Below are 23,904 nucleotides of genomic sequence, written 5' to 3'. Positions count from 1 at the left end.
GTCTGATAACTTTCACTGTTGCCTTGCGTTGGAGGAGAGAATTTGAATGCACTAGGAAGCGCTCTTTAGAGCGAGGGGATGCCTTCTGCCAGCCCCGAGGGAAAACAAGCCAGACCTGGCCTTCTCCAGCCTTTGGAAAACCGCTGTCTGTCTGTAAACAAGATTTGCTGGCTGAGCCTCCGGACTGTGCAAGAATTTGACTCGCATTAGGCGGATTCCAGGCAGGGATGGCAGAAGGGGTGGAAAAAAAGAAAAAAAAAAATCACCCTTTACTTGCAATTGGAACTGTTAGCTGCTGTGGGCTAAGCCACAAGACCTGCAGGACCGGGAGACAGAATATCATCTGCCCGTGCTCCCAGAGGGAATCATAGGGTGCACCTGCATTAATGCTTTATTTCAGATCAGGAACTCACTTTTACAAGGGAGTTTCTAATTTCTCCTTGCCGTAGTTTGGCTCATGCTGCGGAACGTGAGGACGCACAAACGGCACTGCGGGGTCAGACGACGGGTCTGTCTGTGCTGGGCAGCAGCACTGGCTGATGCTGTGTAGGGAGAACATACCAGGCCCCTTTCCTGGCCCTGCTTACCCCAAGGTACCCACACCCTGTCTCCCAGCTCAGTCAGGCTCCACCGCTGGCTCTCCTCACTGCGAAGCAGTAAGTGATCCCCACACAACAATCCTGGCATGCGGAAACTCGACTCCTTTTGGATACAGAGAAGCTCTGGGATGCATCCGAGCAACGCACCCGCTCTCTGCTCCGACTAATGGACATGCTGCCTGCTAATGGGAGCAGAGCAGCGCTAGCCCAAAGTAAAACCCCCAAAACATCTCTCACTCATCAGGTTTGCTCCCGCTGCATCATGCTGCTTGCTCAAAGAGGCACAGCCAGAAATGCTCTGTGCATTTGACTGAGCAAGGAGTCTTGGAGAGCTAGAAACACCTGGATAAATTCCAGCAGCTGTGTAATCCTTGTGAGCCATGGGTCAATCTCACCCAAGCATCAGCATGAAGTCAGCAACTTTCAAAATTATTTGAAAATTAGACACGAGCCATGCAAAAAAGTATGAAACTTACATGAAGTTCTTATGCAATTTTTAGTTAAGGCTATCAAAAAAACCCCTTATTGTTTTAATATATAGTATGAGATTTTAATTGATTTCCCATGCTGCTTTCCCAGGGATATCTGGCACAGGACCAACAGCACTCTCCTAACGAGAGCATTTGGTTTCTTCCCTGCCCCTGCACCAACCTGGCCAAAGCTCCACACCTCACCCAGACCTTTCTGAGGTAAAACCTCTGCGCTTCCCCCTTTTTCTTGCGGGGTTTATCACGACGCAAGCCCTTCCCAAGCACTGGGGTATTTCCACAGTCTCTTTCAGGAACTTTTACCCTGGCACCAGGCAGGCAGAGAGCGGGCACTGCCCCTCTGGTTTACCGCGAGTGTCAGCTTCTTGGAGGGAGCGTTTTTCGGGAAGTGGGGTGCTCAGTAGGCACCACCTCCAGAGCGCTACGCCTACTCCCTGCGAGAGCCTTCTCCGGGGAGTTTAAGGGCTGCACACCCCGCTCTACCCGTAGGAAGTGCGAGACCCCAACGTCAGGCCGCGGCTCGGCCACCAGAACGGCCCTTGCAGCCCCCCGGCCGCTTTCCCTCCTCGGGCGCGCGGGAGCGGGGCAGTGCGCAGGCGCGGGGCCCACCCCCGGCGCCGGGCGTCACGCGGGGCGGGGCGGGGCGCGCGCACCTCCCCGCTCCCGCCCTCTCCCCCTCGTGGGGCGGCAGCGGCGGCGCGCGGGCGCCGGAAGCGGAAGAGCGGGCGGGGGGTGCGGGACATGGCGTCCGTGGTGCTGAGCGAGGCGGAGAAGCTCTACATCGTGCATGGCGTCCAGGTTACGGCGGCGGCAGGCGCCTTGCGTGGGGGTCGCGCTAGCTTGGGGCGGCGTGGAGGTGGCAGCCGAGTCATGTGGGCCAGCTCGGAGCGGCCCGGCCCGGCCCGGCCGTGCCGTGCCTGGGGCCGGTGGTAGCGTTGCCCTGTGAGGCGTGGGGCAAGGCCCTTCCCCGCCCCCTGGGCTTGCTCCCTGTGAGCAGGTGTGGGGTGGGGACGAGCTGGGGAGGAGGGAGGGAGAGATGTTTCATTTACCTGATGTCTAGGAGAGAAATCTCTGGGGTAATAATCATCCAGGCACGCTGAGAATAGGGCATCAGAACAGAAGGCAGGCTGAGAAAAGGGTGTGGGTTTGTTTTTTCATTTCTTGTCCTCCTCTCTCCCTCTCTCCCCTTGCTTTTTCTCGAGTTTTTGCCGTTGCGTAGAGTTTTAGCGTGTCACTAAGCTGTGGAACAGTGAGAGGACCAAGGTGGAGGAGTGAAGGACGTGTGGGGAGAAATGCCAAAGATAAAAGGACTGTACTGTCTGCAAAGTACAGAAACTGTATTTTACTGCAGAGAAAACTGCTGTAGGGATGAGCTGCATAGTATCTGAGAGTGCGTAACATCTGTTTTTGAAGTACAAGCAGATGAAACCATTTGGAAGGCTGTCAGGTTATTTTTGTCTGCTGGGTCTTAATTACGTATATAAATGTACAGAATGTGAGTATCCCAAGTGTCGGGGTCACCATTAGCCGGGGTCCTTATTTCTTCATGCGGGAACAGAAACGACGCAACACCAATGTGATGATCAGGTCGTCCATCTTTTTTTTTTTTTTTTCCTTTTCTGGTTACATTTATATTCTACTAAGTTCCGTACACGCACTCATCTATCTTCTGATAGGCTACAGGTCATCTACATGCGCTGTTCACACGCCTCTACAAGCATTTGCATTGGTTAATTGCAATTAGCACATAAAGCCCAAAACTTGCCAAAACTCCCTTATCTCATACCCTGTTTTGCTCAGACTTATGTGCTTTTGCTGACCACAGGTGTTTCTCACTTATCTGCTATCTTGTGTGTTTTTGCCAGCCTTATTTTGCTGGCCTTGTCTTCATCCTTGCATTCTTCTGTCTGCACTAACTTTCTCCCAGCGCGGCCCAGACTCCTACACCCAAGAAAGACCTGTGTTGTGTTAGGTATCGTTCCTTTTGAAGCCAAGACCTTTACACTTTTGCAGTCTGAAGCTGTCTTTTGGAATGGGAAGGATTTAGTGCAGGAGTTCATGTCTGCCTGCAGAGACAAGCTCTCTGCAAGCTCTAGAGAAATGAGAGGTAAATGGAAAAGCATGGTTGGTTCTGTTGTACTCTTAAGCAAAAGTTAGTGATGAAACTCTGAGCTGTTGCTTTTATAACCTTTTTACTGTGGTGTTTGGCATAGGACAAGGAAACTTTAAAATCACAGATTCTTTTTTTTACTCTCCTTTACTGATTCCCTTACGCACAATATATTGATTGTCACACTTAGGAGGACCTTCGTGTAGATGGTCGTGGCTGTGAAGACTACAGATGTGCAGAAGTAGAAACAGATGTTGTATCAAACACAAGTGGATCTGCAAGAGTAAAGCTGGTAGGTACATTTCTTAGGGATTGTGTATCTTGCTGATGAAATTTCTGGTTTATGTGAATAGTTTTAAGAGAAGTTGAGGCTATCTGTAGATGGTTTTCCATGTAATAACATGTGTGTGTATAGCACTAGCTGAAACTATGGGTTAAGGAAGTAATGACAGGATACGCAGTTTGTTCAGGCTGGCTTAACCTGCTTGAGCTAGATTTACTGTGAAGTGCTTGGGCAGCCTTCAATCTGAACTAATCTAACATTTAATCTTAAAATTGATACTGCTGTTGTGCCTAATCCCTGGAAAAAAGAATTCTTTTCCTTTAGAGTGAAGCAAAACTACTTCTGGCACGTGTTGACTGTGAAGAAGATAAATATACTGTGCAGTATTATAAAGGTTCTGCAGAAATAGCTGTTTCCAGAACCAAAATGATAGAAATAGTCATGGATATTAAGAGTGTCGTTTTAACCTAGAGAAAGCTAATATGTACAGTAATTATTTGAAGAATCTTCTTAGGCTTAACATTGTCCTTCTAAAGCCTTTCTTTTTTAAAAAAAAACCCTAATGTAAGTTCACTCTGGTATAATGATCAGTGCAGATAACTGAAAGGTAGAAATGTCAGCTTACCATAGGCATTTAAATTCAAGGGGTAGTTCTGTGACAACTAATTCCAGCTGTGCAATATGTTTTTTGCTTTAACAGGGACACACTGATATCTTGGTAGGTGTAAAAGCTGAAATGGGGACACCGAAGTTAGAGAAACCAGATGAAGGTTACCTGGAATTCTTTGTTGACTGGTTAGTATACTAGAAGTGAAGGAAATGGGTCTAATATTTGGAATAAATGACTGATCAGATCTTACCATTCTTCTGAGGTTTATACTTTCATTCCACTAACCTCCTATAAGGGTCTGAGTAATAGAAACGAGTTATTTTACTGTTTCAACAGTGGTGAATGTTCAGAAACTTTCTGCTGGTTCTGCAGACTCAAAATAAGCAAAACAACAGGAGTTAAAGAATGAAAACAGGTTAAATAAAACAATCCCAAATTGCATAGCATCGCTGCAGCTGGAGAAGAGCAGTGGTTCAATTAAACATGCATTTAACATAACTTCGTGACTAGAATGTCAGTTGTCTTTTTTACAATGGTAGAATAGAGAAAATCTCTCTCAAAAATTAAGTATTCCAGAAGAAAAGAATTGACTGATACAACCTGTACTTCAACTGTACTTAAAGGTTTGCTTACATTGTCTGTGAAAGCAGTGGAAAAAGTTTGAAGTGCATTTTTTACAAATCCATTTGTTTAAAAAAACATCCTCACTGTAAACTTCAGATGCAAAAGTTAATTAGAAAATTTAGTTATATTTAACAGTGAATCAGTATTTCATTAACTAATATGGTATTTGTTTTTAATCATATTCCTGGCTTTGAGCTGCAAATGGACTGTTGTTTAGCCTTACAGTCTTCATAGTGCTTGAATTATGAAGGAAGCTAGAAGAAAACTGAGACCTCTTATTTTCAGGTTGCTCTGAGATAGCATAGTGATACCTCAGTATCATTACAGACTGTCTGCTGTCTGAAACTACAGTATCCATGTCTTGTAGACTTCCTAAAACTGTTCTATATGAAGTAATGTGCTTTGGGAACCTCTCATAAAAGCCTTGGCACCATCAAGTTAGCCGTTTTGTGTGTGACCTTTTTTTTATTTTTATTAAAAGCAAAAAGTGTTGCTACTCTGACATTAAATCAATATACCATTGGTAAAGCTAAGGTATGAGAGCTATTAAGCGAGTGTGTATCTCATAATCTTTGACCCAACTGGCTATATGTGCCTTAACGTTTGTGTTTCTCTCATGTTATACAGCCTTACCTTAGACTGCCTCTATATGTCACAATGTACTAGTTAACTGTGGAAACTTATGCTTTGTAGAGAGAAGGGCTCACCTATGAGTTAATGGTTTGTCTATGATTAATGTTCAAAAAATATCAGATAGGAAGATGATCTTCTCAAATGGGGTCCTGCCATTAGAGGGGATCTGAGCTTGACTGCTTTATAACACTCATGGATGAAATATCCTAAATAGTAACTGCTTTGTTCTGGTGGTTTCTATATGAAGAAAGTGCACCGACAGCAGGGACATTTTCTTACTAAAACAAGTGTCTGTGGGGATGTTGCAATTCTGTGACAGTTCTTTCATATGTAAATAAGTGTTAGAAAAACTTCAACTCATTAGATCATGTTAGCTGTATTTTCTAACTGTTAATCTTTGCCTCATAAGAAGATGGGAGGGACATGTGTGGCAATATTGTGCAGGATGGATCTTGTCAGTTCTAGAAATAGGTAATCCTTACTTTTTGTGACAACACAGACCAAAAGCCTAAATTTTAGAGAAGGGTAGTCACTTCTCACATGCTTCTGCCACCAGGGAAAATTGACCTCTAGCCTCCAGAAGGATCCAAAAGACAAAAGGTGAACTGGAGGCAGCTTGTTCCCTGTAAAGGGAAGTGAGATGCTGTCAGTACTCTGATGCTTTTCCCGGCTGCCACTGGGTGGTAGTAACTGAGCATAGTTTGGCACACTGCATCTCCTGATGAAGCTCCTGTGTGTTCTACTTGGCTTTTATGTTGTTGAAATTAATAAGAAAAACTCAGACTGCAGTGTTTGCTGTTTTAAATGCTTATTTCCCGAAACACTCAATGTTTCTTGTACTGATGAAGTTAATAACTTGCTGGATCACATATATAATTTTCTGCCCCAAAATTCCATTTCTCTTCATTCTGCTCTGAGTCCTTAACCTAGAATCTGAGAAGCGCATTTAGTCCCATTTTGAGATGGACTTTAATGCAAGTCTCTGGAAGAGATGATTTTTGGAGCACTGGTTTGTGATACTTAGAAATTAATTATTGTAGAACAAGTCCATGTCCTATGTGATGTCTGTACATCAGCACTGGAGAAGACAGTCATCCTGGCCATTGATATTGAAAGACTGCTGTGTCTGCTTTCCCATGCTTGAGTTTGGGGGCTGTTCCAATACTGACTTGTTAGGGGTTTTTTTGGTTTTTGTTTTTTTGACTGAAGAAAAGATCTATTGTTTTCAAAGTGTAAGAAATAAAAAAGAAAGAAAAGAGCAAACATCTGAATTCCTTGAATGCATTAGATTTTGTTTGTGGAATTAGGGAAGCAAGGAGTATATTTGTCCAAGTCTGGCCATTTGTTCCTCCACTTCAAAAGCCAGACATGCTTTTGTTCCAGCTGGGAGAGCAGGCTTATTTGTGATGCCTGCATGGGAGTCCGGATCAGATAGGATCTTAAATATTTTAGGTGGAAAGCGGTTCTCCAAATCATAAGAGATGACAGTATTGAAGAACAGCCACATCAGCATGCTCTTAGGTGATCCTCAGATAGTGCTTCACTGAGTTTTGTGGGGAAAATGTTAACTTAAATTTCAGTGCAGTCACTGAAGGTATGACTTGAATGGTGGCTGCAGGAAAGGAACCTTTGCTTCCCTTCTCTCCCCTACACCTGTTATCATGCCAACTGTTCTTTGCAGAGGCAAGAGACAAGCTAATGCATTTTGAAAGAATGAAATGTCTTTATATTAGGGTACTTCCTCCATTAAAGATGTATTTATTGTCTGTACTGCATGGGGTTGAGCTCAGTTTTCAGAGAGAAACGTTGTCTGATGCTTGAGTAAGACTGTTTCAAACTCTATAAGCAGATGTGCTTTGGGATGGGAAGTGCGGTGACAGTACCTGACCAGGCAAAGACCCAAACCAGTAAATACATCTTGGTAGAGTTAACAGCTTGACTAGATTAAATCCAAACCCTTGGTAGCCCATTTCTTTGTAGGGTCATGAGCTTGAATATCATCGTAATCACGTTAACACAGTTAGACAGCATCTGGACCTGAATTCAGGTCTGTCTATTTCTGTGACTGCCTTTGTGGTCCAGATGTGTCATAAACTTGATGTCTTCTGGTGGCTTTCTGAAAGAGTGGAATATTAGTGAGGTGGTTAACTTACTGCTAATTCTAAAACAGTGGATCTGCCTACTTGTTTCAAATGATTGTATGTTTCTTTTGGTGCAAGAACAGAAATCTGGTATTGGTTGCTTAAAGTAAATATGGCTTTAAGTAAAGAATATCCTCTGTGTAATGAAGCCCTTGTATACCAGGAAAATAGCTGTAAGCTTTTGTTTAATTAACTCTTGTTATTGTAGATTATAGTGTATTAATGGCCTGAGCAATGGATAGGAAGTACTTAACTACTGTGAGAAAGATTTTGACTGGTAACAGCAAGGGTTTTGAAATTCAGTAGAGGTCTGTGGTAGAAGCATCCTTGGGCTTTAGGAGGGGTCTTGATTGTTATGCAATGTGACACTGAAATGGTTTTGAAAGTCTTAAAAATTCATTCAGTTTGCGAATAGAAATTCTGTGCTCCACCTGGCCAACTAAGTTCTTTCTCTGCTCCATAAAAGAAGTTTTTTGGCATTTTCTCTTACTAGTGTGCTAGAGAACCCCTTTTCAAATTTTTACCCAGTGTAAATTACTGCGGTAGTCTGTGAGCATTAGGTGGCAGTGTTTACCATATAGTTACTATAATAATACCCTGCTAACTTCTTTATTTCACTTTGATTGCAAGGAACTGAAGAGTTAAAATAATAATGGAATTAAAATACATTGAAACTTGCAATGATATTCCAGTTGAGTCTTATGTTCTTCCTACTCTCTGTCAAAGAAAGCAGCCATTTGTAATTAAAGCATACAACATTTGATAAAACTTTATGTTTAGAAATAATAATGAGGTATAGATTGAGGTTTGTATAATTCTTCTCAGCTTATCATAGGAATCATAATGCTTGCATAACCATATTTTAAACAGAAGGATCTGGTTAACTTGCAAAAAAGCTGCTTCTGTGGATAAGGGCTTGTTTAATACAACCTGAAGACTTAACTCAGCATATTTCCAGAATTAAGTTATACTTAGATATGGTCCTATCTTACAAAATTGGTGTCTAATATTAATGCGACTGTGCGTAATGTTGTGTGTTACACTTGCAGTGCTTATTCATGTGGCAAATGTAGTCTGGAAACATAGGTCAGTGCCTGATTTGCAGTAATTTTTTTTTTTTAAGTGCGTATAGTGCTGTCTGTTTACAGGAGCAGCAAATAACTTCTATAAAATCTGGTCGCTCTTTCTGGCATTCTGAGTTTTCATCAGTTCTGCAAAAGAACAAGTTGGGAGAATTACTGTGAGGTAATTCTTATAAGTAAGAATAATAACAGGTAATTATATGTAAGCTTATAGGCTCTGCAGTCTCGTTGATACAGCTCATTTGATGGTTTAAGTCATACCTAGATGATGTGCATCTTTTTGTTTTGTTTTTTTAAAGGTGAAGGGACTATATTCCAAGACTTTGTTTTCTGTATGTTTGTATTCCTGCGGTGTGCCTGTTGGAAGAGCTGAGAGTTTGTATCATCATATAAACATGAAACAGACGTAAGAAATTGGCACCAGGAGGTGCCCAGCCAGGATAATACAAGCTATTAAAGATTTTGAACATACCGAAACCAATTCTGTGGAATCACTTCCTTTCCTGTGTTCTGTAATGAGAAATTAATTTGGGGGAGGTCTGACTAGTTTATTTAAAAACAAGATCCGCAACGTGGGCCATGGATCCACTGCTTGAGAATGCTCTTGCCCTCTAGAAACCAGAGGTTAGGTTCAGAATATGTTTGTTATTTTGCTGTATATGCATCTCTGGACATTTCTGCTCTATTTCATTGTGATTTGGAGGGGGTTGGGGGGGGGTGGGGTGGGGGGGGTTTGTTTGTTTTTGTAGGTCTGTTTTCTTTTATTGTTAGAATTTTGTTCTTAGCCGTGTACAAGGCCCCAGCACGCAAGGACTTTCTTGCATGACTGCTCATAAACAAAGTTTGTTATGTTGGAATCGGGGACGTGAAGACCACACACTTTTGTCAGATCCTTTCTGAAAAAAATGTTTAGTTGCTGCTCTCCATAAGCTGCAGCTGGTGAAAGTAATGAGCTGCTGTCTGTAAGTGGCTTGATAGCAGAGAGTACACTGAGTAAAGAAATTACCAATTAAGGTCAGGCAGTCATGTCACTTTAAAAAAAAAAGGCATATTCTACTTGTCATATCGTCACATCTTTCTCTTCTTAGCAACTCTCTTATTAATTTAACATTCAACTCTAACAGGCTGTCTTGTTAGCTGTTCTGAACATAGTACAGATTTCTCTCGCTTTTTTATTTTTGAAGGAGTTGAGGTGATAGAAGATGAGAGTGCTTAAGAAATAATCCCTGAGAGAATTCACCAACTTTAATATTGTAACTTTGGAACTAAAGATAGTAGTGGAATTTAATTAGTATCAGAGTTTGTAGCAAAATGTAGGTATATTATCTGCATCAAGACATTTTGTTATGCAAAATTGAAATAATTTCTTTACAGATAGGATGCTTATTCTTGTACAAATAAATCCATAGATAATGCTTTATATTTAAGAAATGTTCTTTGGGTATTGGCTGCTTCGGTAGTGAAAGTATTTTTTTCTTTCTTTATCTAGTTCTGCAAATGCCACTCCTGAATTTGAAGGCCGGGGAGGAGAAGAACTTGGCACAGAGATAGCAAATACACTCTACAGAGTGTTTAGCAGTGAGAGCAGTGTAGACTTGAAATCACTTTGTATTAATCCCAGAGAGCACTGCTGGGTTCTCTATGTTGATGTATTGGTAAGTAAGGAAATGAAACTAAGATTCAAGGAGGTTTTTCAAGGCACTGACTAACTTAGCATAACTATGTGTATTTTCATATTAAAAAAGCTTCTCATAACGCGATACAATGCTTCACAGCATGGATGGCCATTTTCTTGTGGATCTCCCTATAATAGTTAATCGCTACTTCCAGCTGGCTTTTTTCTCCTCTTCTTGATGCCACTGCTCTACTGCAGAGCTAATAAAACACTGAATACTCCAAATCTGTCTCAGATAAAAATCAGCGATCAAGGAAATTTCCACTGAGGAAGGCTAAACTTTTTTATAGCTAGATATAACAGCAAATGTATCATTGTAGTGAATGTAAGTTAGCATGGGAGTATGTTAGCCCTAACATAACTGTCCATCCTGTCTACCTCTTTGCACTGTTATCACTACTAATTCAGTAAGGTAACGTTTGGCCTAGGCACTTTTTGATGAAAGTTGTATGCATATACTGATGTAGAAGAGAAACTGAATAGTTGTTCCCATTAAAAAATGGAAACTGAATTTTATGCATATAAGTCTTGTGCATGTATCAGCTCAGTTTCCAAACTATGCTGTATTTAAAGCACTCTGTCATGGGAATTTAATAGAAGTCTGCAAGTCAGACTCTCCTGAGCATTATTTCCAATTCTTGCTGGTCCAAAGTTGAGTTTCTATTTGTCAAATTTGTAACTGAAAATATTTTGAGGGATCTTACTGACAGGAATCCATTCATGTCTATGAAATGATTTGCAAAATGTTAAGCTGTATTGCCAAAAAAATTAAATACAGGGTTTTGTTAAACAAAACAGGATCATTTAGACTAAGACCTAAATAAATGTGAAAATTAGTCCATTAGGTGTTTAAAAGCAGTAGCATTAGCCTAATTATAGTAGATATGGTACATACCGTGACTTAGTCTGCATACAGAATGATCAAATATGCACCACTGCTGAGTGCTTTAACAGTCCTAGTCACCAGCTTATTGGAGCTTGGCATAGTTTAATAGAGAATGAAGTGTTAGTTCTGAGAAATCACACTGGGGCCTTTAGTTACTAGGTAATTACAAGCAGAGGTACAGAGTATTAAATGCTGTGCTTATTTAAGCAATGTACTACTTAACATTGCATAAACACTGCATAAACAAAGACTTTCATAAAGCTGACTGCTGCAGAAGTAGTTCTGTATATCTTTTGTATGAGGTATAACTGGTCATTATTTGAATTTTCCTGGATAAAATTTTTGATTGTCCATAGCTACAAACAGCCTCGGTATTTGTATGCTTTTTAATGTCATGTTCTACAGGGATTTCATGTGTGAGCCACTGAAGAGCTGCTGGTACAGTTAGAACAGGATATTGTTAACATTTGTCTCTTATTCTGTTCCCCTGCTCTTTTTTTTTCTCCACCCCAGGCCTCTGTATTTTCACATTTGTGAGGTATTTGTACTATTTCCTTTTCTAAATAGAAGACACATATATCACATGTGATAGTTTATACTTGATGTAGGTGCTTGACACCTACAGATTCCTGAAGCTGCTCTTGCTGAATCATTCCTATAGAATTCTATTTTTAATAGTACATGGTGGAGGTATCACACTTGTGCTAATATAAGGTACGATTCATATTAGTCATTATTTGAGGGAGGCAGATTCTAAATACAATAACAGTGCTTATTGAGAGTCTTTTGGATGATGTTTTCCTTCAGAATTCCTGGAAATTGTTCACATTGGTGTTTGTGTTGCATACTTAAGTTGGAGGGAAAACAAGCCTTAAATCTGTTGTAAGCCTGAAGATGCTGGTACCTTGTGGTCAAGTGGGAAGGTACTTGTTTTCAAGTCTCTTTCCACAAAGAATGTTACGAACCTGGAGATACTCCATTGCTATGTAATTTAGCCATGCATGCTTTGGTCGAAGCATCTATATTCAGCTCCTATCTGTAAACAAAATTTGAGATATGCAGCCTCAAAAGAGAAAATCGTATATTTTGCATAGCCATGCAGCTTATTGATTAAAAACGTCTCAAATGTTTTTTAGTGGTCAGCGTACTTGGGAGGTGCTATAATTCTGTACAGTCAGACTGCAAAGAAAAAACTCCAACTATACATGCCACAAAGATGCAGACATACAGACAGATGCATAGATATGTGTCAAAGGTCAAGAATATATACCTTGACCTTTTAAAATATATGCATTCTTTCTTAATAATGGAAGGCCTTCCACTTCCAAAGAGTAGCTCATGAGTGTGGAGATACACAGTACTGCAAAACTGTAAGCCTATTCTCACCCTCTCTGTCTTTCCCTCAATTTCTTTGCCTTTCTAAGTCATTGATACCAGAAATAAGTTTTTAGGCATTTCTGAGGGTGTTTTTGATACATGTATAGCCTTCTCCACATAATTCACCCCAGCAGGCTGCCGTGCTGAGCGAAGAGAACCAAGGTGTGCAATCTCTTCATTCCCTACCCAGTCACAGCACCTTGTGTGTTGATGGGCATGCATTTGGTTCTGTTGAAATGTTAGTAATTCGCTACTCAGCATCCCTCAGAGGATTTCCTCATTTTTTCTATTCCCCTCACAGTTTGGAAAAAAAACATTAGATATCTGTCCTTTTGGAGGAAAAACTTCTTTGAATAAGGCAAGGTCTACAATATTTTTCTCTTTTTTTTCTCACCCCCAATAACTCTTTAATTTGCGTATCAGTAAATTAAGAGCAGCCCTTTCTAAAGACTCCTTTACTTCCCCCACACAACTCGCAGTTGTGCAGACTTTTAGTCTTTAAAAAAAAAAAAAAATGAAGGGGGGGAATCTCAGTACAAGGTGCTTCAGCTGAGAAGAGAGTGTTCATTTCTTTTTGGAGGACTTGTTGCACTACGCTTGATACAGGCTGTGTTCCTAGCCTGTAGGCACCACTGTAATATAGATAAGACTTTAGAATAGCAACACGAACATAAGCCTAGCAACAGTACAGGCACATCCCATTACTGTGTTTTAGTAACAAAGATATTGTGGGGCTTATTGTGTTACCCAGTCAAATCCAATAGTGACTGAAAGTGACAGGTTAACCTCTCTGTATCTAGCAGCTGTTTGCAAAGAAATAATCTGATCACCTTTGTATTTAGCTTTCTATCCCAACTTTTTGTTGTTCTTTTTACACAATTCAGTCTGTCTTCATAAAAATAAACTGTCTTTCCAGAATATCTGATTTATGATTTGCTCTCATTGCGGGAGTTTATCTCATTCTTAAATAGATTTTGAAGAACAATCAGTGCAATCAGTGTTGCAAAACTGGTTTTGCTCTCATCATATAGCATAGATTGATGTAATGGAGAAGCCTCCATATGTTCTCACTGAAGTAGTTCCAAATGCTTGCTGGGGATGTGTGTGTTCGTAGAATAGTACTGGCAGCTGAGAGCGGAGCTTCTCAGAGAACTAGCACTAGACTATGGCTAAATACATCTTGGAGTTGTCTGTCAGCCTATAGAAGGTATTAGTGGTTATGAAGCCCTGCCTTTTTAGCTAGTATTCAGTGCTGTTCTTCTCTTTGACTGCTCTTCTGATCTTCATGGGAAAAAGCTAAGGTAGACTCCCTCCACACACTTTAATTCAAATGATAGTGTTATCAACAAGTAGACTTTGACATCAGGATTTCCTTAGATCTTTTTCAGCTACAAGACAAACTTGCTGCTGACTGCTTTTCCATAAAGAATAGAGAATAAATCGCGACGTACCTTCATAACTAGACCTTTTACAATTAGCTTTTCATACCATGTTCTTGGTGACAATTTGCATTGCTTCTTTGAAAACAATTCTACCAATTGGGTTTGTCTAGCTGATATTTAAAAAAGACTCCTCTTTGAAATAAAATAAAGAAAATGGATTGGCTTGATTTAACATTAAAGAATGAATGTGGTGAGTTTATAAAAAGTGTTCTGGTCATAGTCTAGTTCAGTCCCTTAGCACAAGAAGAGTAAGAACAGCGGTGGTTTCATTTCAGGTTCTATTATTAAATTGTATCATTAATTTTATTATGAAGTGCTTTAACTCTTCCATTTTGCATGTATAATACAGTTAGCTGTAATCTTAATTTCCTATCTGCTGTTTCTTTTCATAGATAGGCTTTAAAGATGACTTTGTTTTTTAAAAATCCTGTTCTGGTTCTTAGTTTTGTGCCTTTTCAAGTAGGTTTAACTGAAGTAAAGCCTTGGTTTAAAGGCACTAGCCTGATTTTTCTTTTAAAGAGCTTCTTTTTTTCCTCTCCAGTTACTGGAATGTGGTGGGAACCTCTTTGATGCAATCTCTATTGCGGTGAAGGCAGCTCTCTTTAACACAAGGTAAAGCAGAAATGTCATTTCATGTGAGTGAAAGAGGCATGGGAGGTGGGAGAGAAGTACTCTCTGGGAGCTAAACATTTTTAATGCTTAATTATTTAAATAATACCCAGAGCAACTTTTGTTCAGATACAACGCAGTCCATCTGCATGCAAGTAACATGAACTAATAACTTTATTCTAATAATCAAGTGTCATATTGCATTATATGCACAGTCAGGCTCAAATATGACTTCTGTTCCGTAGCCAGATCCAGAAAAAAATTGTCTTGACCATGTGGTTTTGTTGCAAGTTGTGTTGATGCCTCGTGGGTTTAAAATAAGAAGTATTTACTGATATGTGGTGCTCCTGAATAAGAAGCCCTCTGTCAGTGTGACTACTGATTTGTAACTAGCCTTGATTTCCCACTTCTGATGTTCTTTCTCATTAACTGTTAGTCTAGAGGGTTTCTGGGTTTTTTTAAAACTAAGAGGAAATGGTGGTGAGAGATTGTGGGGAGGGGGAAATAATGTGTCTTTTAAAGAACTTTGCCCTATGCATTTTAATTCAAAGAATAGAAGAACAAAATCTAGTAGAATGAATGATGCGAGTGCTCTGTGTGTGTTTTAATGATAACATTCAATACCATTTTTTCTAATGTTTTTATCTTCTTTATGGTGAAAGGGAATACAGAGTTTTGTAGCACCCTTGAGAAAGAAACTAGGTGAATGACTGCTAAAAAACTTACATAGCAAGAGTAGCTGGAAGAGGTACAAAAGTTAGATTTTTACAGGCATAAATGTTCTAAAAGTAGATCTTTAAAAGTGGATTTAAAAGAACAATCTCAAATTGTTCTTCAGCTGTAAATTAGAGATCTGGTAGTCACTGGTATAATTCTGGCTTATTCATCAGGGAATCAGCGCACAGTACTAGAGCTGGAAGAGTACGTGCAAAAAGAGGAGGAAAATATGCTTTTGAAGACAGGCAGTATGTCAGGTTGTAAACACTTTAAAAGGGGATAAGGGGAGAATCCATCTGAGACTACAACTTGTATATATTGCTGAGGAATTTCCCATGTTAATCGAGTTCTCAACAGTAACTTTTAACAGTTTTTGTAGCATTAAGAAATACTGTCACAAACGTAATGGCTCACAGAAGTTTGGACAATACACAAAAGGGAGGAAATGCCTATGTCTCTGTGTGAGCTGCCAGGATGCAAAAGTCATATAGTTAGTACAGTTGCTCCTATGTGAGTTGTTTTGCAGATCCAAGGCATGTACTTTATTTACAAGATAACTAGGTCTTTCTTCTTATTTCAGCTAGAATCCTAGTTCTGAGTAAAGAGAGAAGATCATATAAAAAGCAATTAAAATAAATAAAATAAAATCTGTTGCTTTGGGATCTTGGGCAACAGGGAGGGTGTCATTGTTTTAATGATACTGTTTTATTTTTATTCTTCTGACAACTGTATCATTCATGGAATCTTTAATCTGTGGGCAAGCATCCACAGTCTTGTGGAAGTCAGATATCAAATCAAAATGTGGTACACTATGACATAATGCAGAGTCTGATTTTTTTTTTTTTTTTTTTTTTTTACCTGTGAAAACCCTGTCTATTGATTTGAGCAGGGAATTCTAGTACATCTAATCTCATACAAGCTCAAAGTCAAGAGGTGAAATTCAGAGTGAAAACCTGTGGTCCTCATTCTCTGTTCCTGTCCCTTTCCCTTGGTACCTACTAAGTTTTCTTTGGATTGACACAAGGTTGTTTAGCGTAGCTGCCTGCTCTTCATAAAATGTTATTGTCCAAGCAAGACATCAGTTTGAAGATGACTTCAGATTAAGTGTTCCGAACTTTGCTTGACATGTATCGCTCTGAGTCTTACTTGCCTTTCATAATCTGTTTACAACCAGGTTTTTGTTATAAGTGTTTTCAGATCTTTGTCAGCCTTGACTGCAGCCTTAGAACAAAGAGCGGGGAGCTCAAGCTGCTGTTATTTCTCTGAAGCTACAAAGTTTTAGATATTCAGATAGACATTTGAAAACCTCAGCTTCATCCTTAAAATCTTGCTCTTAACTATTTATATAATAGCTGTGGACACATTTTTCTTAAGGGCTAAATAAATTCAAAATTGTAACTTAAGGAATTTTGCGCAAGAATTATGGGATTTAAATCCTTTGTATGTCTGACCTGACTCATCGTATCCCCTTCAGGCATGGAACAATGACAATATGACTGTTTTAAGGGGAACATTTACTCCTCGGGGGTTTGTATTGTTCATTGTGTTCTAAAAACTATATCAAGATCATGTGTAAAAGATAGCAGATACCAAACTTTCTTCTTAACCGTGTCTCTAGGGTGCTTAAGGCTGGTTTTATCCATGGTGGAAGTACATATTGCAAAATGTGCAAGTCTTAGCATTAAATTTGATCCTGTGGAATGTGCCTACTTGCAACCGGGGCAACAGAAACTAGGCAAGTTACAAAAGCTACAGAGTTTATAACACAACAGTCTTGCAGATGTCGTGGGATTTTTGCTGGGCAGCATGGTTGAGGCAGAACTGATGCCTGCTTGCAAGGGTAGAACTGGTTTTTCGGTTGTGAAATCTGGGTCTGCAGCACACAGAAAAGAGCATTGTTTCTTACGTGATTAAGTCCTGCTGTACAGATTTCTGCCCTGATTAGTTGCAGGAATCAAAATAGAAAAATAAAAAGTCGCAAAGTAAACACGTACAGCTAGTCCTTAAGATAAACCTTCACAAACGGGGAGAGGAAATCTCCAGTTTTCTGGAAATGCTTTGTGCTGTACTCTTTGCCTAGTTTTTGTGTGTATATACGCTGTTTTTATGCAACTATGATGCTTGTGTCTGATCAACTGCTTTTGGCCTCTGCAGTAGTTCTAATTTGTACCTCTTTCATCTGTTCTTGGCCAAAACAGCTCCATGCAGGCATTTTTCAGGTATTAATTCTGGCAACTTTTTCTTGCAGACCAACTACTGCTCTGGTTTCGTAGCTATTTTAGGGTGACATTCAAAATTGCTTAATTTCACAAATTTTTTCAAAATCTTCCTTCTTTTTTAAACACTGCTCTGACACATACGCTTCTTGTCTAGGTTGTTGTCCGTAGTCTGTGTAGCTTGCAGGTTAGTCACCTTGTGACTTTATTCCATCAATTTTTAATGGAATATTTTAAACTCGAAAACAGGCTTTGATGCATTTCCAATGAGTTGCAAAGCATTTTGAGTTTCATTTCAGGAGAAAGTACACATCGCAGTTGTTCTGCTTACTGAAAGTTTTAGTTTTATCTTGGCTCAGGCCAATGTTCTTGCAGGGAATTTGTTCTCACTGAAGCAGGGTTAGCTGTTGTGAAGTACTTGCCTCCAGGACTGTTAGCCACAAATAACTAGAATACTCTTCCAGGGAACAACAAAAACCACTTTGCGTTGGTGGGAGAAATGTTCACTAAATTAGTCCCTATCTCCTCCTCTTTTAACAGAGATTTGGTACAGAATGCCTAAAAGAATGTAATCTCCAGAGTCTAGTTATAAAGCACAACGCTGCTGTAGAAGCACTAATATAAAAACAGATTGTGGTTACATTCCACATGGTTAGCTTTCTAGGGACGTCTTGAGATACTTGATGTTCTCAACTGCAAATGTATAAAAGAGAGTAGCATGGTTGAGCTGTGTGGGGGTTTTACTGGCCAGTAAAGCAAATTCTCTCAGTCAGTATTCCATCCTAGTGGTCACCTGGATAAATGAGGGTATAGAAGATGCTGATGTTCTTGACAGCTTGAGATACCATCTTCTACTAAATTGTTTTAAATTACTTTATTCATTATGCTAAGAAAACTGCATGAAATCATCCTGTAAAACTCCCATTAAATGGCTATCACAAATACAATATGTGTACCACTGACAAAGGAGTCTGTCTAAGCTCATTTGTGGAGAGAGCTTGTCACTCACGATTGAGAAGAAAACATTTCTTGGATTTCTGCCTGGGTTTTTATCCCTGGTTGTTGTTTTTGTGTATCTGTCTTTAGAACAATAGAGTCTTCTGGCTTCTCAAAGAAATGAGACTATCTTGCAATCTTCCCATCTTGCTAAAGAGAAAGGATTTTACTAATGTCATCTTTTCCCTTTACCCCAAGTCTCCTTAGTTAGTGTCATTCTTTCCTGAACAACTTTCCTACTTGTATTTGCTGCTGATGTCACAACTTTGTCAAGGACTGTAATTGCTGTAATTCTGACAACTTTACTGTTGTCTGCAAGGTTGGGAACCACAGTACAAAAGAATTCAGTCTTAGTAATTTCTCTCCCGTGCATCCAGGCAGATGAACAGAGAATTGTTCAGAACTGATTTGTGCAATTCCAAAAGAATCTCTCCCCCCATATATTAGTATAAAAACCAGCTCAAATTCTAACAGTTTGAGTGATGTAAATATGATGATCTTAGCCTAAATATCGTCTCGCTTACAATGTTTTATTCCTAGTCTCAGTGAGTTGTTAATACTTTGATAACATTCTGGATGTTTTTCTAAACATTTAGCCTCATTTAGAGGAAAGGGCACTTTCTGGAGTTGAGACTGTTACGACAACTGTATTCATTATCTGTTCTGGCACTGATTTTGCACATTTTGTTTCCACAGAATACCCAAAGTGCGAGTTCTGGAGGACGAAGAAGGCTCTAAAGAGATTGAGCTGTCTGATGACCCTTATGATTGTATTCGACTTAATGTGGATGATGTGCCCTGCATCGTCACTCTAAGCAAAGTAAGCCTGACAAATTTCTGACCTTCTACCTAGAGACTTCAGTTTCTGTTAACTTCACCTGCCATTTATTTTTTTCCCCAGATATAAAATTTGTGTTACAGAAATGGTCAGTGTCCACTATGTATTTATATTTGTTCATCTTTGGCCTCCTAATTAAGAACTTTTACTGAATAAGGGGTTTTTTTCCACCTCTGACTTGCAGGTTTCTACTTGATGCGTTCTTAAAGTGCATCTTCTTGCATGCAGAAGAGTTATTATTTTTCATCTAGTCTTTGTTCAACATCCACAGCAGCAGATACTTCAGTATTTTAAAACAAATGGTCATTGTTGTGAGGTGCAGAGTTTGTGTGATCTGCCTGGAATTACAGAAGTATTTGTGGCAGGGGACAAAACTCTGTTTTCATGGGTGCAATACTGTCCTTTCCTTTCAAACAGGTTTTTGTTTTCCACATATAGCACATAGCTAACGCAGCTGATTTGCTGGATACCACATTTGTCATTGCAAGCGTTAGTGATTCACTTAGTTACCGGAAAGTTTGTCTGATGTTTCTTTTAAGCAAGTTGCATAAATAGTAGAAAGGCTATCACTGAAGTGGGGGCTCACCTGGGTCTCAGGATGTGTAATTTTCACCTAGGCAGGAGGAAATCCATGGTTGGAGTTGGGGGCGAAAGGGGGAATATGGAGTTTCATATAGACGAAAGGATGGTCAGAGAGGAAAACAGCATGAAATAGTGACATGCTTGTCTCGTCTCTCTTATGTATGTACATGCAGTTTGGAGTCGGAGGCTGTTTAAATACTGCGCTGTAAAGTCAGTCTCTGACCACTACCAAAGGCCCCATGATATCCGGATAGGAGGCTGCGGATAACTAACAGAGCTAACACTCACAGTTTAACTTTTATTAATAAAGAGCTTAGAGAACTGCAAACTAATATGTCATTTTGTGACTAACTTGCAGATTGGATATAGGCATGTGGTAGATGCTACCCTTCAGGAAGAAGCCTGTTCTTTGGCCAGCCTGCTTATTTCTGTGACCAGTAAAGGTGCCCTCACTTCTATGAAGAAAGTGGGGAAAGGTAGCCTGGATCCTGAGAGTATTTTTGAAATGATGGAGGTAAGGAGTTTTGAACAATTACTGTCTTGGATGATGCTGCATGAATTGGAACTTGGGTATATGAAAAGCTGCAGTAAGGACTTCAGAGCAGAGATCTTGGTGCTTTTATTAGATGCACAAGGGACTTGATGAAGGTCACAGAGTTCCTTTGAAACAGAAACTAGCATGAATGGATGTTATCTAAAACTTCTAGATGCCTGAAATGTATGGTACTCAAATTTGTTTCAGTCAGGTACTTTACAGCTGTAAGACTCTGAAGCTCAAGTTGATGAACTTCGGGAGTATTTTTAAAGAACATGTTCTGTCTCTCGTTTTTTCCTTTAAAAAATGAAAGAACAAAACTTCTAACATGGTAAAGTCCTTACAGAACTAGAGATGGTACTTTGAATTGCTAGTGCATGGTGTTCTCTTCTGGCACAACTAATTTGTTTTGTGATAAGCTTACTGTTCTCATTTTACTGTTGGTTTTTCTTTGCTTCTTTACTGGGTTTTTGATCTGCCCTTACTCCATTAAAATACTAGTATCTGGATATTGTTCACATCCACATAAGAATTGCATTTTAAACCTTTCTTGAGGCTCTTCTTAAATCTGTCCTCCAGTATAAATTCTCATGCCTGGGTTTGGCCTTGAGCGTGAGACAGAAATGGGTTTTGAACTTGGAGTCAAAATGAAAATTCAGTATTTCAAACTGGCTCCGTTTCTTAGAGATCCACGACTAATTTCAGCATGGCTGTACTACAGAATGCAGAAATTGCGGCCAAGTTTGAAAACGCTTGGTCTCAAGTGGAAATTACGTGCTGAGTATATATGACATCTCGCTATTTCATGATGTCAATCCAGAGTGCTAATCTTGGTGGTATCAGTGGGCTTTTTGTTTGCATTCCGAGATGTCATTTATCCCCCTTATCTGTGTAGAGGGGTGTTATTGCTAATCTGGCATCCTAAAGAAACTAAACTTGCTATGGACATCTGACGTGTCTTTCTTGATGGATTTTTAGTCCAATTCTGATTAAATGTCATAGAAGGCTTGAGGGTTTGGGTCTTGGCCTGTTACAAAGAGATGAGTGCCTAAGTCAGATATAGGTTCATGGTAGAAGCTGGCTTCCGTGCAAATTATCTGCACAAAGCTTTGATCAGAGCCTCTAATTTGATCACTGATTTCATTCTACATTGAGCCCTGAATAGGAAATGAACTTCTGCAGTTCCATTGTGTAGCCTACCCCCAAAGGCTGTGCTTGGGGTTATGTAATGCTCATCTAAACACTAGTCAGAGATGCATATGGAAGGTAACCTTGGGTAATCTTCAAACCGTCCTACTCTTCTTAGGACCTTTAGTGAACTTGTCCCTACTTGTTGGTGCAAGGAGCTAAAAGCTTAAGCTAAAAGCTTAACCCAGTGAGTGTTATCTCTCACTTGCTTTGGAAGAAGTCTTCCTCTTGAAGCAGTTTGAAGTCGTGAGGGATAAAGCTGATCAGAAGAAACCAAGGTGTTTTCTGGGAAGTCAGATGTTATCTGTTTGGCCCTGTCTCAAACTCAGCAGCCTGGTTAGGATACCAAAAAAACCAGAAAGGCCTGGAAATGTCCAGTGGAGGAGCTGCGTAACTCTTGCTTGACACCTCCATTCCCTAATGATTTGCCTGCAGGTCAGACAGTGTTCAGCTTTCCCTGCCTGGTAGAGAACAGATATATCTCTTAGGAAGGCAGCTTCATGGGAAAGTTTTGGAAGCTGCCAGCATTAGGCTTTTTCTACTGAGTTTATGATCCGATCCATAAGAGAAGCAAGTAGGAATAAGGTGGCAACAGTGTTGTGTCAATACCGAAGCTCTGCACACTTCCCATTTGCTTTGACTTGGTGTGAGTGATGTTGTCCTGCGTTTGAGGAGAAGAGTGCAGAAAGTATATCACCCCTCAGGACTCCAGACTGCTGCTGTGATGTTTGTCCCAGTGCAGAGCTGTAACAATTCTGGTGTGTGCCCCCCTTTATTTAGCACGACTCGTAGTGTCTAGGATTGACAGCTATCCTGCTGCATCAAAGCTCTTCGCAAATTCCCTTTGGTACTATGGGCTGTGTTCTGTCACCTGGTTCTTCAGTTAGAAATGTACGTTATTTTAAGGTTTGTGCGCCCACGATCTTGGCAATTGTCATCAACAGGTGAAAGAGAGCTTTGTGGTCAGCTGTATGGCAGGCATAGGCTTTGTTGCATAGATCAGGAGCTAATAAACTCAGTTTAACATAATCTGTCTTTGGCTCTCTAGGGACAGTGGGCTCTCTTCATCTCTGGATGGAGTCAGTATTTCAGGTCATTTAGAGAAACCTTAGGAAAGCTCTAATAGGCACCACTGCCTTAAGATCTTTATTTCAACATCGCCCAATGTTTCCCTGTCCTGTAGCTTCCACAGGTCAATTGTGCATGTGGGAAGAGTAGAGGCTGACGTCGGAGCTAATCCTGGTGGTCTTCCAGTGCTGGAATTTATTTCTGTAAAGAAAACCTTCTGTTAACTCCTTTAAGGTCCTTGGACAGTACAGAATGGCAAATCATGATGAAGAATCTGCCCACAGACTGATTTGGTTATGCAGCCAGTGTGCATTTTGGGCTTCTCTGGCCACATAACAGGGTGTTGAGCTGGTCTAAATTCACTCTGCTGATTCTGAGCACGTTCAGAATAGTTTATTGAACTTTGTATTAGTAGGCTGCTTTGTTGGTCAGGTATCTCTTGTCCTCTGGCGTATTGCTTCATATTGCGTGTGCTGGCTAATTTGAATGTGTGCTTGTGGCTGATGTGAATTTAATTTGTATTCCTGGGTAATCCAGCAGCGCACAGATCTGGTATTAATGATCATGGAACGCTTCTCTGATGAATGGGAGGGCTGCCTTTATGTGTACATTTTTCCAAAACTTAATGAAATTAAAATGAAACTTCCACCACTGTTATTTTTCTTAATTAAAAGCATTTTTTTATTATACCAGCTGGTGTATATGAATCATTAAAGGGAAAATATTTGTCAAAAGGAAGTGTTCCATGAGAGTTGTCTCCTGTTAATAAGCTTATGTCTTAGATTTGTTTTGTTTTCTTTGCATTGCAGATGGGAAAAAGAGTAGGCAAGTCATTGCACATAGCCCTTCAGAAGATTTTGGATGAAGAAGAGAGTCTGGGGACCTCACGGCAGAAAGTTGGATTTCTAGGATGAGTTTTTATTAAATGTTCAAAACTGTTTTTAATTGATTGTGCGATCTTGTCAGTTTGTATATAGAAAAAGGAATTTTTTTATTTCAGTACTGTTATCTTTCTGGCTAAGAAGCTTCTAAAATGTTACTAAGCATAAAGAAAGCTACAGTTAAATGCAAATAAGCAGATTTGAGATGCTTTCCATGTCAGTAACTGTCCGCACCTAGGAAGTGCACCAGCAGCAATTGATGCCATTGCTTGGGAAGTCTTGAGTCTGTTTTCAAGGGTGACTGGTGTAGGTTCCACTTCATTC

General features: G+C 40.0%; 1 protein-coding gene across 1 annotated transcript; it reads left to right on the top strand.

Annotated features, from left to right (window-relative positions):
* The first annotated feature begins 1,766 nt into the window (after window positions 1-1,766).
* Window positions 1,767-23,644, top strand: EXOSC7 (exosome component 7). The gene is made up of 8 exons (XM_074840727.1): window positions 1,767-1,885; window positions 3,388-3,489; window positions 4,181-4,275; window positions 10,060-10,225; window positions 14,492-14,562; window positions 19,185-19,308; window positions 20,267-20,422; window positions 23,509-23,644. Exons 1-8 carry the CDS (start codon window positions 1,829-1,831, stop codon window positions 23,611-23,613), a joined length of 876 nt encoding a protein of 291 aa, XP_074696828.1. The 5' UTR covers window positions 1,767-1,828; the 3' UTR covers window positions 23,614-23,644.
* Window positions 23,645-23,904: the final 260 nt, after the last annotated feature.

Source organism: Strix aluco, chromosome 1 (assembly GCF_031877795.1).
Source record: "Strix aluco isolate bStrAlu1 chromosome 1, bStrAlu1.hap1, whole genome shotgun sequence".
Lineage (NCBI taxonomy): Eukaryota > Metazoa > Chordata > Aves > Strigiformes > Strigidae > Strix > Strix aluco.
The sequence above is the reverse complement of the archived record's forward strand: the minus strand, read 5'-3'. Positions and strand labels throughout refer to the sequence as shown.

Excerpts from the sequence above, each read along its gene's own strand:
- EXOSC7 (XM_074840727.1), top strand. The coding sequence starts at position 1,829 with ATGGCGTCCGTGGTGCTGAGCGAGGCGGAGAAGCTCTACATCGTGCAT. Across the intron at positions 3,490-4,180 it reads GATCTGCAAGAGTAAAGCTG|GGACACACTGATATCTTGGT; the intron begins GTAGGTACATTT and ends TTGCTTTAACAG. Across the intron at positions 20,423-23,508 it reads GTATTTTTGAAATGATGGAG|ATGGGAAAAAGAGTAGGCAA; the intron begins GTAAGGAGTTTT and ends TTTGCATTGCAG.